This window comes from Ranitomeya imitator, chromosome 5 (assembly GCF_032444005.1).
Source record: "Ranitomeya imitator isolate aRanImi1 chromosome 5, aRanImi1.pri, whole genome shotgun sequence".
NCBI classification, from domain to species: Eukaryota; Metazoa; Chordata; class Amphibia; order Anura; family Dendrobatidae; genus Ranitomeya; species Ranitomeya imitator.
In genome coordinates this window covers 442,761,769-442,775,471 of record NC_091286.1, presented here as the reverse complement: position 1 = coordinate 442,775,471, position 13,703 = coordinate 442,761,769, and the positions used below count along the sequence as shown (strand labels likewise).

At 42.3% G+C, this 13,703-nt stretch overlaps 1 protein-coding gene across 3 annotated transcripts in view; it reads left to right on the top strand.

Annotated features, from left to right (window-relative positions):
- LOC138638128 (probable cation-transporting ATPase 13A4) overlaps positions 1 to 12,097 on the top strand; it is a 161,586-nt gene extending 149,489 nt beyond the window's left edge. The window contains exons 27-30 of one of the 3 annotated variants that reach the window (XM_069727159.1): positions 579 to 766; positions 7,842 to 7,930; positions 8,033 to 8,113; positions 11,536 to 12,097. In XM_069727159.1, coding sequence (XP_069583260.1) covers positions 579 to 766; positions 7,842 to 7,930; positions 8,033 to 8,113; positions 11,536 to 11,784 — 607 coding nt within the window. In that variant the 3' untranslated portion in view covers positions 11,785 to 12,097. The remainder of the gene's footprint in view (positions 1 to 578; positions 767 to 7,841; positions 7,931 to 8,032; positions 8,114 to 11,535) is intronic. The other 2 variants (XM_069727161.1, XM_069727160.1) reach the window with 2 other exon arrangements.
- The last annotated feature ends 1,606 nt before the right edge of the window (positions 12,098 to 13,703 follow it).

Genomic DNA, 13,703 nt, shown 5'->3' with positions numbered 1-13,703 from the left:
TGTCCCCGACGCACCCTCATTTTGGCAGAGCTACAAGTAACTGGCATGAAAATGCCAAAAGTAGCAAAATGTTTGTGCAACTCCGAGTTGTGCAAAAACGTTGCGACTAGTGATGAGCGAGTATACTCGTTGCTCAGGTTTTCCCGAGCATGCTCGGGTGGTCTTTGAGTATTTGTGAGTGCTCGGAGATTTAGTTTTTGTTGACGCAGCTGCATGATTTGCGGCTTGAATACATTTGGAGATTCCCTAGCAACCAGGCAACCCCCACATGTACTCAGGCTGGCTAGCAGCTGTAAATCATGCAGCTGCGTTGACAAAAACTAAATCTCTGAGCACTCACAAATACTCGGAGACAACCCCAGCATGCTCGGGAAAAACCGAGTAACAAGCATACTCGCTCATCATTAGTTGCGACTTTTCAAAGCAAATTTATGCGAGAATTGTGGCCAAATTGATTAGATGATTCAGGAGGACCTTTGTTTTTCTGTCAATCTATTTTTTGTAAAATATTGGCAGCTAAACGAAATTGTCAGCTGTATGAATGTTTAATAATGCTGCCAAAACTCTGTTTTTCCAAGTGCCTGTGATCCAGGAAATGAAAGCTTAAACTGGAATCGTACCTATGTGTTAATTCATGAAAGGACTAAAGTAAACTATGAAAGTTTTGAATGTACAACACTATGGCTGATAACCTCTGTGCACCTGGTGATCTTCGCTTACATCTTCTCCAAGGGAAGACCTTTCCGAAAACCACTCTATACCAACTGTGAGTTCATTCTTCATACATCCCAGCAGATTTCTTCCTGTTCTTGAATGACTGGCATGCTGTACATTTTTAGTTCTATAAATCAGCCAAAGAATAGCCGTAGATTGCTAGACACTGACATTAGGATAATGTCAGATACGTTTGTGTTAAAAGTCATAAAGTAAAAATCCCCTTTATTAGGCATATAAATGACTCTAATAAAAGATAGCACTCAGTGGTGTAACTATAATCCCATGGGCCCTGGTTTAATCTTAGGATCTGTGCCCCTGATCAGATGTAAAAACCTTTTGTAGAATTCAAGATCCTATAAAGACATACGTGTCACCATCATGGCATCTTACTGTAATAATGTCCCTAGTCCTGTCCCCTTCTGTCGAAGGATGACACATTGCTGCCTCCAACCATTGTGACAGTTACGCAATTGACGAGTGATGGATGAGGCGCTGCCATCTTCACCACTAGGCCAGTTTGTGGGGAACTCACAGCGTATGGTATAAACACTTAAACACTTCCAATTTTCGATTCCAAGGTACGGAATGCAGTATATATATATATATATATATATATATATATATATATATATATATATATATACAGTGCCTACAAGTAGTATTCAACCCCCTGCAGATTTAGCAGGTTTAATAAGATGCAAATAAGTTAGAGCCTTCAAACTTCAAACAAGAGCAGGATTTATTAACAGATGCATAAATCTTACAAACCAAAAAGTTTTGTTGCTCAGTTAAATTTTTATAAATTTTAAACATAAAAGTGTGGGTCAATTATTATTCAACCCCTAGGTTTAATATTTTGTGGAATAACGTTTGTTTGCAATTACAGCTAATAATCGTCTTTTATAAGACCTGATCAGGCCGGCACAGGTCTCTGGAGTTATCTTGGCCCACTCCTCCATGCAGATCTTCTCCAAGTTATCTAGGTTCTTTGGGTGTCTCATGTGGACTTTAATCTTGAGCTCCTTCCACAAGTTTTCAATTGGGTTAAGGTCAGGAAACTGACTAGGCCACTGCAACACCTTGATTTTTTGCCTCTTGAACCAGGCCTTGGTTTTCTTGGCTGTGTGCTTTGGGTCGTTGTCTTGTTGGAAGATGAAATGACGACCCATCTTAAGATCCTTGATGGAGGAGCGGAGGTTCTTGGCCAAAATCTCCAGGTAGGCCGTGCTATCCATCTTCCCATGGATGCGGACCAGATGGCCAGGCCCCTTGGCTGAGAAACAGCCCCACAGCATGATGCTGCCACCACCATGCTTGACTGTAGGGATGGTATTCTTGGGGTCGTATGCAGTGCCATCCAGTCTCCAAATGTCACGTTTGTGGTTGGCACCAAAGATCTCGATCTTGGTCTCATCAGAGAAGGAGAACCTTGAACCAGTCAGTCTCAGAGTTCTCCAAGTGATCTTGAGCAAACTGTAGATGAGCCTTGACATGACGCTTTGAAAGTAAAGGTACCTTACGGGCTCGTCTGGAACGGAGACCATTGCAGTGGAGTACGTTACTTATGGTATTGACTGAAACCAATGTCCCCACTGCCATGAGATCTTCCCGGAGCTCCTTCCTTGTTGTCTTTGGGTTAGCCTTGACTCTTTGGACAAGCCTGGCCTCGGCACGGGAGGAAACTTTCAAAGGCTGTCCAGGCCGTGGAAGGCTAACAGTAGTTCCATAAGCCTTCCACTTCCGGATGATGCTCCCAACAGTGGAGACAGGTAGGCCCAACTCCTTGGAAAGGGTTTTGTACCCCTTGCCAGCCTTGTGACCCTCCACGATCTTGTTTCTGATGGCCTTGGAATGCTCCTTTGTCTTTCCCATGTTGACCATGTATGAGTGCTGTTCACAAGTTTGGGGAGGGTCTTAAATAGTCAGAAAAGGCTGGAAAAAGAGATAATTAATCCAAACATGTGAAGCTCATTGTTCTTTGTGCCTGAACTACTTCTTAATACTTTAGGGGAACCAAACAGAATTCTGGTGGGTTGAGGGGTTGAATAATAAATGACCCTCTGAAAAGACTTTTCACAATTTAAAAAAAAAAAATAAACAAAGAAATAACATTCTTTTTTGCTGCAGTGCATTTCACACTTCCAGGCTGATCTACAGTCCAAATGTCACAATGCCAAGTTAATTCCAAATGTGTAAACCTGCTAAATCTGCAGGGGGTTGAATACTACTTGTAGGCACTGTATATATATACTGTATACATATATATATATATATAGCAAAGACCAAAAGTTTGGACACACCTTCTCATTTAAAGATTTTTCTGTATTTTCATGACTATGAAAATTGTACATTCACACTGAAGGCATCAAAACTATGAATTAACACATGTGGAATTATATACTTAAAAAAAAAGTGTGAAACAACTGAAATTATTTCTTACATTCTAGGTTCTTCAAAGTAGCCACTTTTTGCTGTGATGACTGCTTTGCACACTCTTGGCATTCTCTTGATGAGCTTCAAGAGGTAGTCTAGGGATCAGCTGACGCCGCACAGTCTGAAGAAGGCGGAAGGAGATGAGTGAGAGGCGAAGATATGCACTGCGCATGCCCATGAATCCCAGCCCCACAGTGTGAATAAATCAGAAGACACTGCGGGGCGGAATCTCGGGCAGCGCAGCCGCACAGATACAGTCAGCCTGACATCAAATTATGTCAGAAGACGGGTAGCGCTAGCTGCACATGGCCAAGGTTTAACATAACAGCGCAGGCTCTGGGACAGATTCAAACAACCCTCAGAAGGCGGCGCCCGGCGCCAAGGGGGTATGAATGCCGGCTGTGCTGCGTCTCATTACGAAGGAAAGTCTGACCTCCGGGATGGTTTCACGGTAGCAGTGGACACATTTTATAAGTGTTTAGTTCAGCGTGTGCAAGGAGCATAATTAAAAGAGCCACCTTTTTCTTGTGCAGCGTTAGTGCTGCACAAGGTGGCTCTTTCAATTGCTAACGCTTTGGGGAGGTTAAAGGTACCCTTTCAACTTGTTCCAATTAGGCCTCAGACTACACTCTGTTTGTCATGTAATCCCTGGGCTCCAACACCGCCAGTTGTTGCTCAGAAGTGTCTGTGGCATGGGTACTCCCTCCTATCCAGCCTGGTTCCAGCACGCCAGCTGTTTCCGGGTAGTGTGAAGGTCACTTTGCCTCCAATGCGTTGTCCTACCGTGTTGCGGTCGGGTTAGCCGACTCTATGGTGCCTGCAGTTTAGGTGCTTCCTATGTGGGCTGCGAGAAGTGGACATCAAGGCTGGTTCAGTAGTGCCAATAGGACAAGCTCCCCCTGTAGGACTGTGGGTTTTCGGTAACTACGGCCGGCTCGCGGCCTAGCAATTTTTTTTTCTTCCTGTGGACCTTCTGCTGCCTAGCTGGTTCTTTGGAAGACAATCTTGAATAGGTCCCCCTGGTTCCAGTTCCATCAGCTGGTTCCAGGCAGAGCCTTTAGCTTAGGTGCCTCCTTCTGGGTATCCGAGTTCCACCAACATCTGGTGGTCCTTGGTAGTGCTTTCTGGCACGGGTACCTCCTGCTTAATAGCCGGGTTCATGTAATATCAGCTGGTCCTCGGTAGTTCCATTGGCTCTTGTACCTTCGGGTAGTTACCTGGGTTCCAGTACCGTCAGCTGGTTCTTGGCAGTGTCTTTTGCTCTTGTAACTTCTGCTCCCCATCCTGGTTCCAGTACCGTCAGCTGGTTCTGGGCAGAGCCTTTGGCTTAGGTGCCTCCTTCTGGGTATCCGATTTCCACCAACGTTTGGTGGTTCTGGTAGTGCTTTCTGACAGGGGTACCTCCTGCTTAGTAACCGGGTTCCAGTACCGTCAGCTGGTCCTCGGTTGTTCCATTGGCTATTGTACCTTTGGCAACGCATCCGGGTTCCAGTACCATCAGCTGGTTCTCGGCAGTGTCATTGGCATGGGTACTCCCTCCTGCCCAGCCTGGTTCCAGCACGCCAGCTGTTTCCGGGTTTTGTGAAGGTCACTTTGCCTCCAATGCGTTGTCCTGTCGTGTTGCGGTCAGGTTAGCCGACTCTATGGTGCCTGCAGTTTAGGTGCTTCCTATGTGGGCTGCGGGAAGTGTCAATCAAGGCTGGTTCAGTAGTGCCAATAGGACAAGCTTCCCCTGTAGGACTTTGGGCTTTTGGTAACTACAGCCGGCTCGCAGCCTAGCAATTTTTTTTTCTTCCTGTGGACCTTCTGCTGCCTATCTGAGTTCCAGCACCATTAGCTGGTTCTTTGGAAGACAATCTTGAATAGGTCCCCCGGTTCCAGTACCGTCAGCTGGTTCCAGGCTGAGCCTTTGGATTAGGTGCCTCCTTCTGGGTATCCGAGTTCCACCAATGTCTGGTGGTCCTTGGTAGTGCTTTCTGGCACGGGTACCTCCTGCTTAGTAACCGGATTCCAGTAACGTCAGCTGGTCCTCGGTAGTTCCACTGGCTCTTGTACCTTTGGGTAGCCATCAGGGTTCCAGTACCGTCAGCTGGTTCTCGGCAGTGTCTTTTGCTCTTGTTCCTTCTGCTCCCCATCCTGGTTCCAGTACCATCAGCTGGTTCCGGGCAGAGCCTTTGGCTTAGGTGCCTCCTTCTGGGTATCTGAGTTCCACCAACGTCTGGTGGTCCCTGGTAGTGCTTTCTCGCACGAGTACCTCCTGCTTAGTAAACGGGTTCCAGTACCGTCAGCTGGTCCTCGGTTGTTCCATTGGCCCTTGTACCTTCAGCAACGCATCCGGGTTCCAGTACCGTCAGCTGGTTCTCGGCAGTGTCTTTGGCACGGGTACCTCCTGCTTAGTAACCAGGTTCCAGTAACGTCAGCTGGTCCTCAGTAGTTCCATTGGCTCTTGTACCTTCGGGTAGCCATCCGGGTTCCTGTACCGTCAGCTGGTTCTTGGCAGTTCCTCAGCCTTCTTGTACCTTCTGCTACATTTCCAAGTTCAAGACCCTAAAGATGACAACTCTGAAGACCAAGAAGCTGAAGAACAAGAAGTTGCAGAACAAAAAGCAGAAGAACATTAAGCATAAGACTAAAAATCAGAGCAAAAGATATTATCTAAATTATAAGCAGAAGAAGACTAAGCAGTGTATGAAGGTAAGTCCGTTCCTCCTCATGGTGCCCCTGGAAAAAAACTGCTGCTGCAGGCCAAACTGAATGAGGACAAATCCTGTTGTAAATCTTTTGTGACAGGTAGAATGGAAGGTGTAATCTTTACACTTTTAGAGATAACAACTACAGGAATGCCTGTCACAAATAAGAATATGATGAAGAAGAAGAACATGAATAAGATGAAGAAGTAGAATATGAAGAAGAATAATAGTTGAATAACAAGAATATGAAGAATGTAAAAAAAAAGAATAATAGGATGAAGGTGAAGAAGAAGAAGATGAATAAGGTGAAGGAGAAGTTGATGAAAAAGATGCTGCTGCTGAGGATGATGAAGAAGAAAGTGTGGGAGAACTAAAAAAGAAGATGAAGAGCATGGAAGTAGTGAAACATAAATATCTGACAAAATATAAAAAATCTTAACATAGTCAATATCTTTGTAACTCCAAATGTCTTAAAAAAAAATGAATTCCTGCTATTCCGTTTGATTGAACTAAACCTCTATACCTTTAATGTCTCCTCCGCCTTCCCCAATACATCCTACATTATTCTTAGTTGTTTTCCTTCATGTACAATTAACCTACAAGGAAAGAAAGGGTTTATTTTAATTCCGATATTTTTGTCCCATTGACTTGCATTGGTATCGGGTATCGGCGATATCTGATATTTTTTGAATATCGGCCGACCCAATCCGATACCGATATTTTCGAATATCGTAAGGTATCGCTCAACACTAGTCATGGGTCTTCCAACAGGACAATGAACCCAAATATACTTCAAGAAGCACCCAAAATGGATGTTATCAAGGCACTGGAGAGTTCTGAAGTGGCAATCAATGAGTATGTCTCTAAATCCTATTGAACATCTAAAGAGAGATCTTAAAATTGCTATTTGGAGAAGGCAACCCTCAAATATGAGGAAGCTGGAGCAGTTTGCAAAAAAGAGTGGTCCAAAATTTCAGCTGAGAAATGTCAAAAGCTTGTTGAAGGTTATAGGACGTGATTAATTACAGTAATTTATTCCATCGGTGTGCAACCAAATATTAAGTTGCGGAACTTGACAGATTTTTTTCAATTGTATTTATAACACCTTCCTTTAATAATGTTCCCCATCCTAGGGCCATTTCTGTAATAATTTCCCCTATCCTGGCTTCCATCTTGTAATAATGTATCTCATCCTAGAGCCCTTCCTGTTATAATTTCTCCTGTCCTGGGCCTTTTTGCTATTATAACATCCCCCACCCTAGGCTCTTCCTGGTATAATGTCCCTCTTACTGGTATAATGTTCCCCATCCTAAGCACCTTCCTGGAATAATGTCCCCTCTCCTGGGCCACTGAATGTAATAATGTCCCTCATCCTCGCCCCTTCTGGTAACAATGTCCACCATCCTGGTATAATGCCCCCCATCATGAGTCCATTCCTGGTACACTACCCCCATCTCATATTAATGACCATCATCCTAGGCCCCTACCTGATATAATGATCTCCATCCTGGCCCCATTCTTGTATAATGAACCCTATCCTGGACAAAAAGAGCACTCAAGCACATTTATGAAGATCGTTGGAATGGGTTTTTCATCTTGACTATCTTTGCTGCTACGTGCTTGGTCAACAAGCTACTTTGCGCTCGATGTAAGGTGGTGAGTAAGTAACATTGAATCATTGGAATCAAATTAGAAGTGATGCCATGCTTTTGTTTGCCGGCAATGGATTTCCGACCTGAAGTCAACAGCCTTAGATACAGTATGCTTATTATGAAGCTGTTGTGTTCAGATTGGGAGACCTTCGGCCAGTCTCTATTTTCATGTTTCCCAGACTTCTGAATTCAGACTTATAGAACATGTCTCTGAACTGAACGTTCCCTACTATAATGTACATTGATATCATCTGATTATATAATCTTTAAACAATGTTTAAGACATATATTCTAGAAGAGATGGACTGGACATGCCATCAATGCTATAGAGATGTGTTTTGTGTTGCAGATTTGTTTGTGGTTGTATTAATATTGGAAGCTGCATTCAACATCTTCTTCATATTTGCTGACTTTCCAAGAATATATCTTGATTTGGAAGTAAGTTTTTTTTGTTACTGAATGGATTGTGCCAGTCTTCAAACCTAAAGATATTATCTGGTCTATCATACTGTTATTTATGTGACTCTTCTTCATTTCTAGCTTGTCTGCACTCCCCTCAGTTGGAGAATACACATGCTTATTTTACTGGTTGTCTGTCTTTTGGTGTCATTCTTTGTAGAGGTCAGTGATGGTTATGCTATAAGCAATGTGTTTGTATTTTATTGCTATTAAAGGGAACCTGTCACCAAGTTTGGCCGATATGAGATGCAGCCACGGTCTTTCAGGGCTGATATAGAGCATTCTATAATGCTGTATATCTACCCTCAACCCATTCTATAAGGGAAGAAAAATAACTTATTATACTCACATGCGGGGCAGGGCAGTCTGATGGATGTCACTCTTCTTGGTCCAGCTCCTCCCATCTTCCTGCGATGTCATCCTCCTTCTTGCTTCATGGGGCTGACGCGTCTCCCCGGCATCGCGCTCCTGTGCAGGCGTACTTATATGTTCTGTTGAGGGCAGAGCAAAGTACTGTAGTGTGCAGGCCCGGCACTGCAGGACTTTGCTCTGCCCTCAACAGGACATATAAGCACGCCTACACAGGAGCGCGATGCCGGGGAGACTGTGCGGATGATACTGGGACGCGTCATCCACACAAACCAACAGACCAAGAAGGAGGTCAGCAGGTTGGAAAAAGACCTAGGTCCATCAAGTCTAAACTATCCACTGTATAAACCACAATGTTATGCTATGTACTTTTCTATATGCTTATGTGTTATTTTTCTTTCTATACTTATTTAGTAAGAATGGCCATCAAGAATAGTTGTCTTCCTATAAAAAGGGGTTCTAGTTGCTATTTTATGCAAATCTCATAAATTTACTGACAGATTCCCTCTAAGTCCTGTAAATTGATCTTACAAAGTTTACCTTAAAGGGAATGTCAGCAGGTTTTTGCTATGTAATCTGACAGTAGCATGATATAGAGACACAGACTCTGATTCCAGCAATATATCACAATTTTCTCTTCTGCAAATCTAACAGAGCTCAGAATGTGGAGCTCATTATACCCGCCTCTCCCACTGCTTGTCAGCTTTCTGTCTACACTGTATGTTGACCGAAAGCTGATAAGCAGTGGTGGTGGGGGGGGGTCATGTTATGAACAGGGAGCACAAGACACTGAGTTTTTCAGTGATAATCTCCTGCTGATAAACCTGTGATTTTATTGAAGCTGCGAAACATAGCTCAGTAAGGGAGACATCGTTGGAATGAAGGTTTCAATACCTGCATAATGCTCCTCTCAGATTACACAGCAAAAACTCACTGACAGATTCGCTTTAGCACAGATAACACAACACAGGGATATCATGGCACAAATAAAGTATAATTTGATATCTGATTTGACCTCAGTAAATGGCTTGTGAAATGTTAAATTACCTTAATCCTCTTAAAGGGAACCTGTAACAAACTTTAACCGCAAAATCATTGATATGACTGTGTGATCCTTTAAAGATAAGCTAGTGGATCCCTTTATGATCCCAATGTAATTCTCCACCAGCAAGAAATCGAGTTCTGAAGTTGTGCCTTGAAGTACATTGAGGAGTGACGGGTACATCTCTAGCGTCTCATCCTCACTCTGTATTTTCTATCTAATAGCGCCCTTCTTTGGATGAGTGACAGGTCAGTGGCCAAGTACCAGAGAAAACAACTTGTCAATCAGCCAGGGAAGGAGGCTGCTAGCTCTGGAATACAGCATGAGGCTGAGACGTTAGACGTGCATCCTCATACCCCAATACACCTCCAGAGACAAGTTCAAAATCTGATTTCTGGCTCCAGAAGCATACAAGTATATCTGGGCTCTTAAAGAGTTCCGCTGGCATATCTTTTAAAGTGCTGCACAGCCATATAATGAATTTGGTGGGGTCTGACATGTTCCATTTACGAGAGATAACATTCTGAGACAAGTTATCAAGATGGTGCATTGGCTACATCTGTACATGGATAGGTCTTGTTTCTCCAGCACACATTCCACAGTTGCTGAATGTTTGATACAATTTGGGGGCTATTCATTAACCTGGTGAAGTGCACTCCACTCTAAATGATGCGCACGCCGGAGTACACCAACCATCAGTCACCAGAAATCAACAAAAACTGCACTGCAAGTCCATGCCCCGGTTATTCTTTCCCTGTATTGGCGCAGCTTTATGGGATTGGTGTGAAAAAGACAAAAGTCACAATATTTTGGCACAATTGTCGAGATTAGGTGTTTATGCCAGTTTTCTGGTGTAAGCACTCTAACAAATTTCCCCCAATTCTTGTCAAGCTCTAAGGATTTTTGCACTATGGCAGGATGCATATCTTTAGAGATGAGCAAATTTATTTGAGTGGAATTGAATTCTCCTTGAATACTATAAAAAAAAATATTCTCCAGAAAATTTATTTTTATATCAGTTCACTTTACTACTTCAATTCGCAACCACCATTTTACTGAACTGAAGGGTCTAGGCTAATGGTTAAAAAAAAAGAATACAGATTTTATTGCTCATCTGTTCTGCCATCCCTGCAGCCTACTGTCTGATCCTTGGCGTCTCTTCTTTTCCTTTTGGTTGTGGCCTCTTCACTCCAGTACCAGGTTTCTGGCTCAACCTCAGATGTTATTGCGCTTTGTGCGGTCACTCGGGTGGTGCACATCATAACATTGTGATGTAATGATGTGCACTGCAGCACACAGCGTGCCATGACGTTCGAGACCTAGTTGAGCGGAAAGCCAGGACATGGAGTGTACAAGCCAAAGAGAATATTTTCAGTGGAAGAATTGGAATAGAAGTGGCACCAAGGACCGGACGGTGGGCAGCATTAATGGCGGGACAGGCGAGTTATAAGGCATAACTTTTTTTTTACTTCCTACTTTAATTAAGCTCTACAGTCTGGAGATACTCCAGAGCATAACTAGGAACATTCAATTAGTACAGAATTACTTTGCTGCAAATTAAATTTCCCTGTAAAATCCAAGCGATTTGGCAAATTCACATCTTGGCAGCTTTGATCATTTTTAATTATCTTGCTAAAATATACTATTGACACAAAAAATATTGTTGCCTTTGAGAGTTGGGTATTTGGTCTGCAACAATATATAGTTAGATTACATTTATTAAAGTAACATCAAGACAAATGCCAGGACGCAAGGTTATCTAGCTGAATGTAAACCTTTTTCAGCAATCATAGAATAGCTTTGTGGGATTGCAAGACAAGCTAGCCATTCACTATCCTTGTACTTCAATTTGACTTGAATATCAATTTCAAATTTGAATGTTCATTGAAGTTATATTTTTCATACCACAATAGTTAGCTTTTGACCATTGTACAGTATGCCAGAAACGCACCACACTATCTGTCTTTTTGCAGGTTCTCTAATAGTCATCTAGCAACCCCAATATATCCCTTGTCAAAGTCCCTAATGAATGATATATAATTATCGATTTATTCTTACATAGACAAGTTTTCTGTTTTCTTGTATCTACTTGCATTGTTTGTTACTTTTCAATATATATGGCATCTGGTATTTATACTTTTAACCAGTCCACTTATTAATCCTTACTTTTCAGGAATTCATTCTTGATAACAGAGCTCTCTGGTTGGCTTTGAAGAGATGCTTAAAGATGAAACCAGGCAGCAAATATAAAAAGTTACATGCAGTTTTGGAACAGGACACAAATTGGCCACCTATTGGAACGACAAGTTATAGAAATTGTATAAAGACCTATGGAGATGACAAAATCTACATTAATCAAGGTTATGAGCACGACAGTGTTTTGAATGATGAACATTCTTATCCTAAGGGACAGAAAAATTAACCCCTTCATGACCCAGCCTATTTTGACCTTAATGACCTGGACATTTTTTGCAATTCTGACCAGTGTCCCTTTATGAGGTAATAACTCAGGAACGCTTCAACGGATCCTAGCGATTCTAAGATTATTTTTTCATGATGTATTGGGCTTCATGTTAGTAGTAAATTTAGGTCGATAATTTCTGCGTCTATTTGTGAAAAAAATGGAAATTTGGCGAAAATTTTGAAAATTTCGCAATTTTCACATTTTGAATTTTTATTCTGTTAAACCAGAAAGTTATGTGACACAAAATAGTTAATAAATAACATTTCCCACATGTCTATGTTACATAAGCACAATTTTGGAAACAAAATTGTTTTTTGCTAGGAAGGTATAAGGGTTAAAATTTGACTAGTGATTTCTCATTTTTACAACAAAATTTACAAAACCATTTTTTTTAGGGACCACCTCACATTTGCAGTCAGTTTGAGGGTTCTATATGGCTGAAAATACCCAAAAGTGACACCATTCTAAAAACTGCACCACTCAAGGTGCTCAAAACCACATTCAAGAAGTTTATTAACCCTTCAGGTGCTTCACAGCAGCTGAAGCAACATGGAAGGAAAAAATGAACATTTAACTTTTTAGTCACAAAAATGATATTTTAGCAACTATTTTTTTATTTTCCCAAGGGTAAAAGGAGAAACTGTACCACAAAAGTTCTTGTACAATTTGTCCGGAGTACGCTGATACCTCATATGTGGGGGTAAACCACTGTTTGGGCGCACGGCAGGGCTCGGAAGGGAAGGAGCGCCATTTGACTTTTTTAATGAAAAATTGGCTCAAATCTTTAGCGGATACCATGTTGCATTTGGAGAGCCACCGTGTGTCTAAACATTGGAGCTCCCCCACAAGTGACCCTATTTTGGAAACTAGACGCCCCAAGGAACTTATCTAGATGCATAGTGAGCACTTTAAACCCCCAGGTGCTTCACAAATTGATCCGTAAAATGAAAAAGTACTTTTTTTTTCACAAAAAAATTCTTTTAGCCTCAATTTTTTCATTTTCACCTGGGCAACAGAATAAAATGGATCCTAAAATTTGATGGGCAATTTCTCCTGAGTACGCCGATACCTCATATGTGGGGGTAAACCACTGTTTGGGCACACGGCAAGGCTCGGAAGGGAAGGCACGCCATTTGACTTTTTGAATGGAAAATTTGCTCCAATCGTTAGCGGACACCATGTCGCATTTGGAGAGCCCCTGTGTGCCTAAACATTGGAGCTCCCCCACAAGTGACCCCATTTGGAAAGCTAGACCCCCAAGGAACTTATCTAGATGCATAATGAGCACTTTAAACCCCCAGGTGCTTCACAGAAGTTTAAAACACAGAGCCGTGAAAATATAAAATAATTTTTCTTTCCTCAAAAATGATTTAGCCTAGAATTTTTTATTTTCCCAAGGGTAACAGGAGAAATTGGACCCCAAGTTTTGTTGTGCAGTTTGTCCTGAGTATGCTGATACCCCATATGTGGGGGTAAACCACTGTTTGGGTGCACGGCAGGGCTCGGAAGTGAAGGCATGCCATTTGGCTTATTGAATGGAAAATTAACTCCAATCATTAGCGGACACCATGTCACGTTTGCAGAGCCCCTGATGTGCCTAAACAGTAGAAACTCCCCACAAGTGACCCCATTTTGGAAACTAGACCCCCAAAAGAACTTATCTAGATGTGTGGTGAGCACTTTGAACCCCCAAGTGCTTCACAGAAGTTTATAACGCAGAGCTGTGAAAATAATAAATAAGTTTTCTTTCCTCAAAAATAATTTTTTAGCCCAGAATTTTTTATTTTCCCAAGGGTAACAGGAGAAATTTGACCCCAAAAGTTGTTGATCAGTTTCTCCTGAGTACGCTGATACCCCATATGTGGGGGTAAACCACT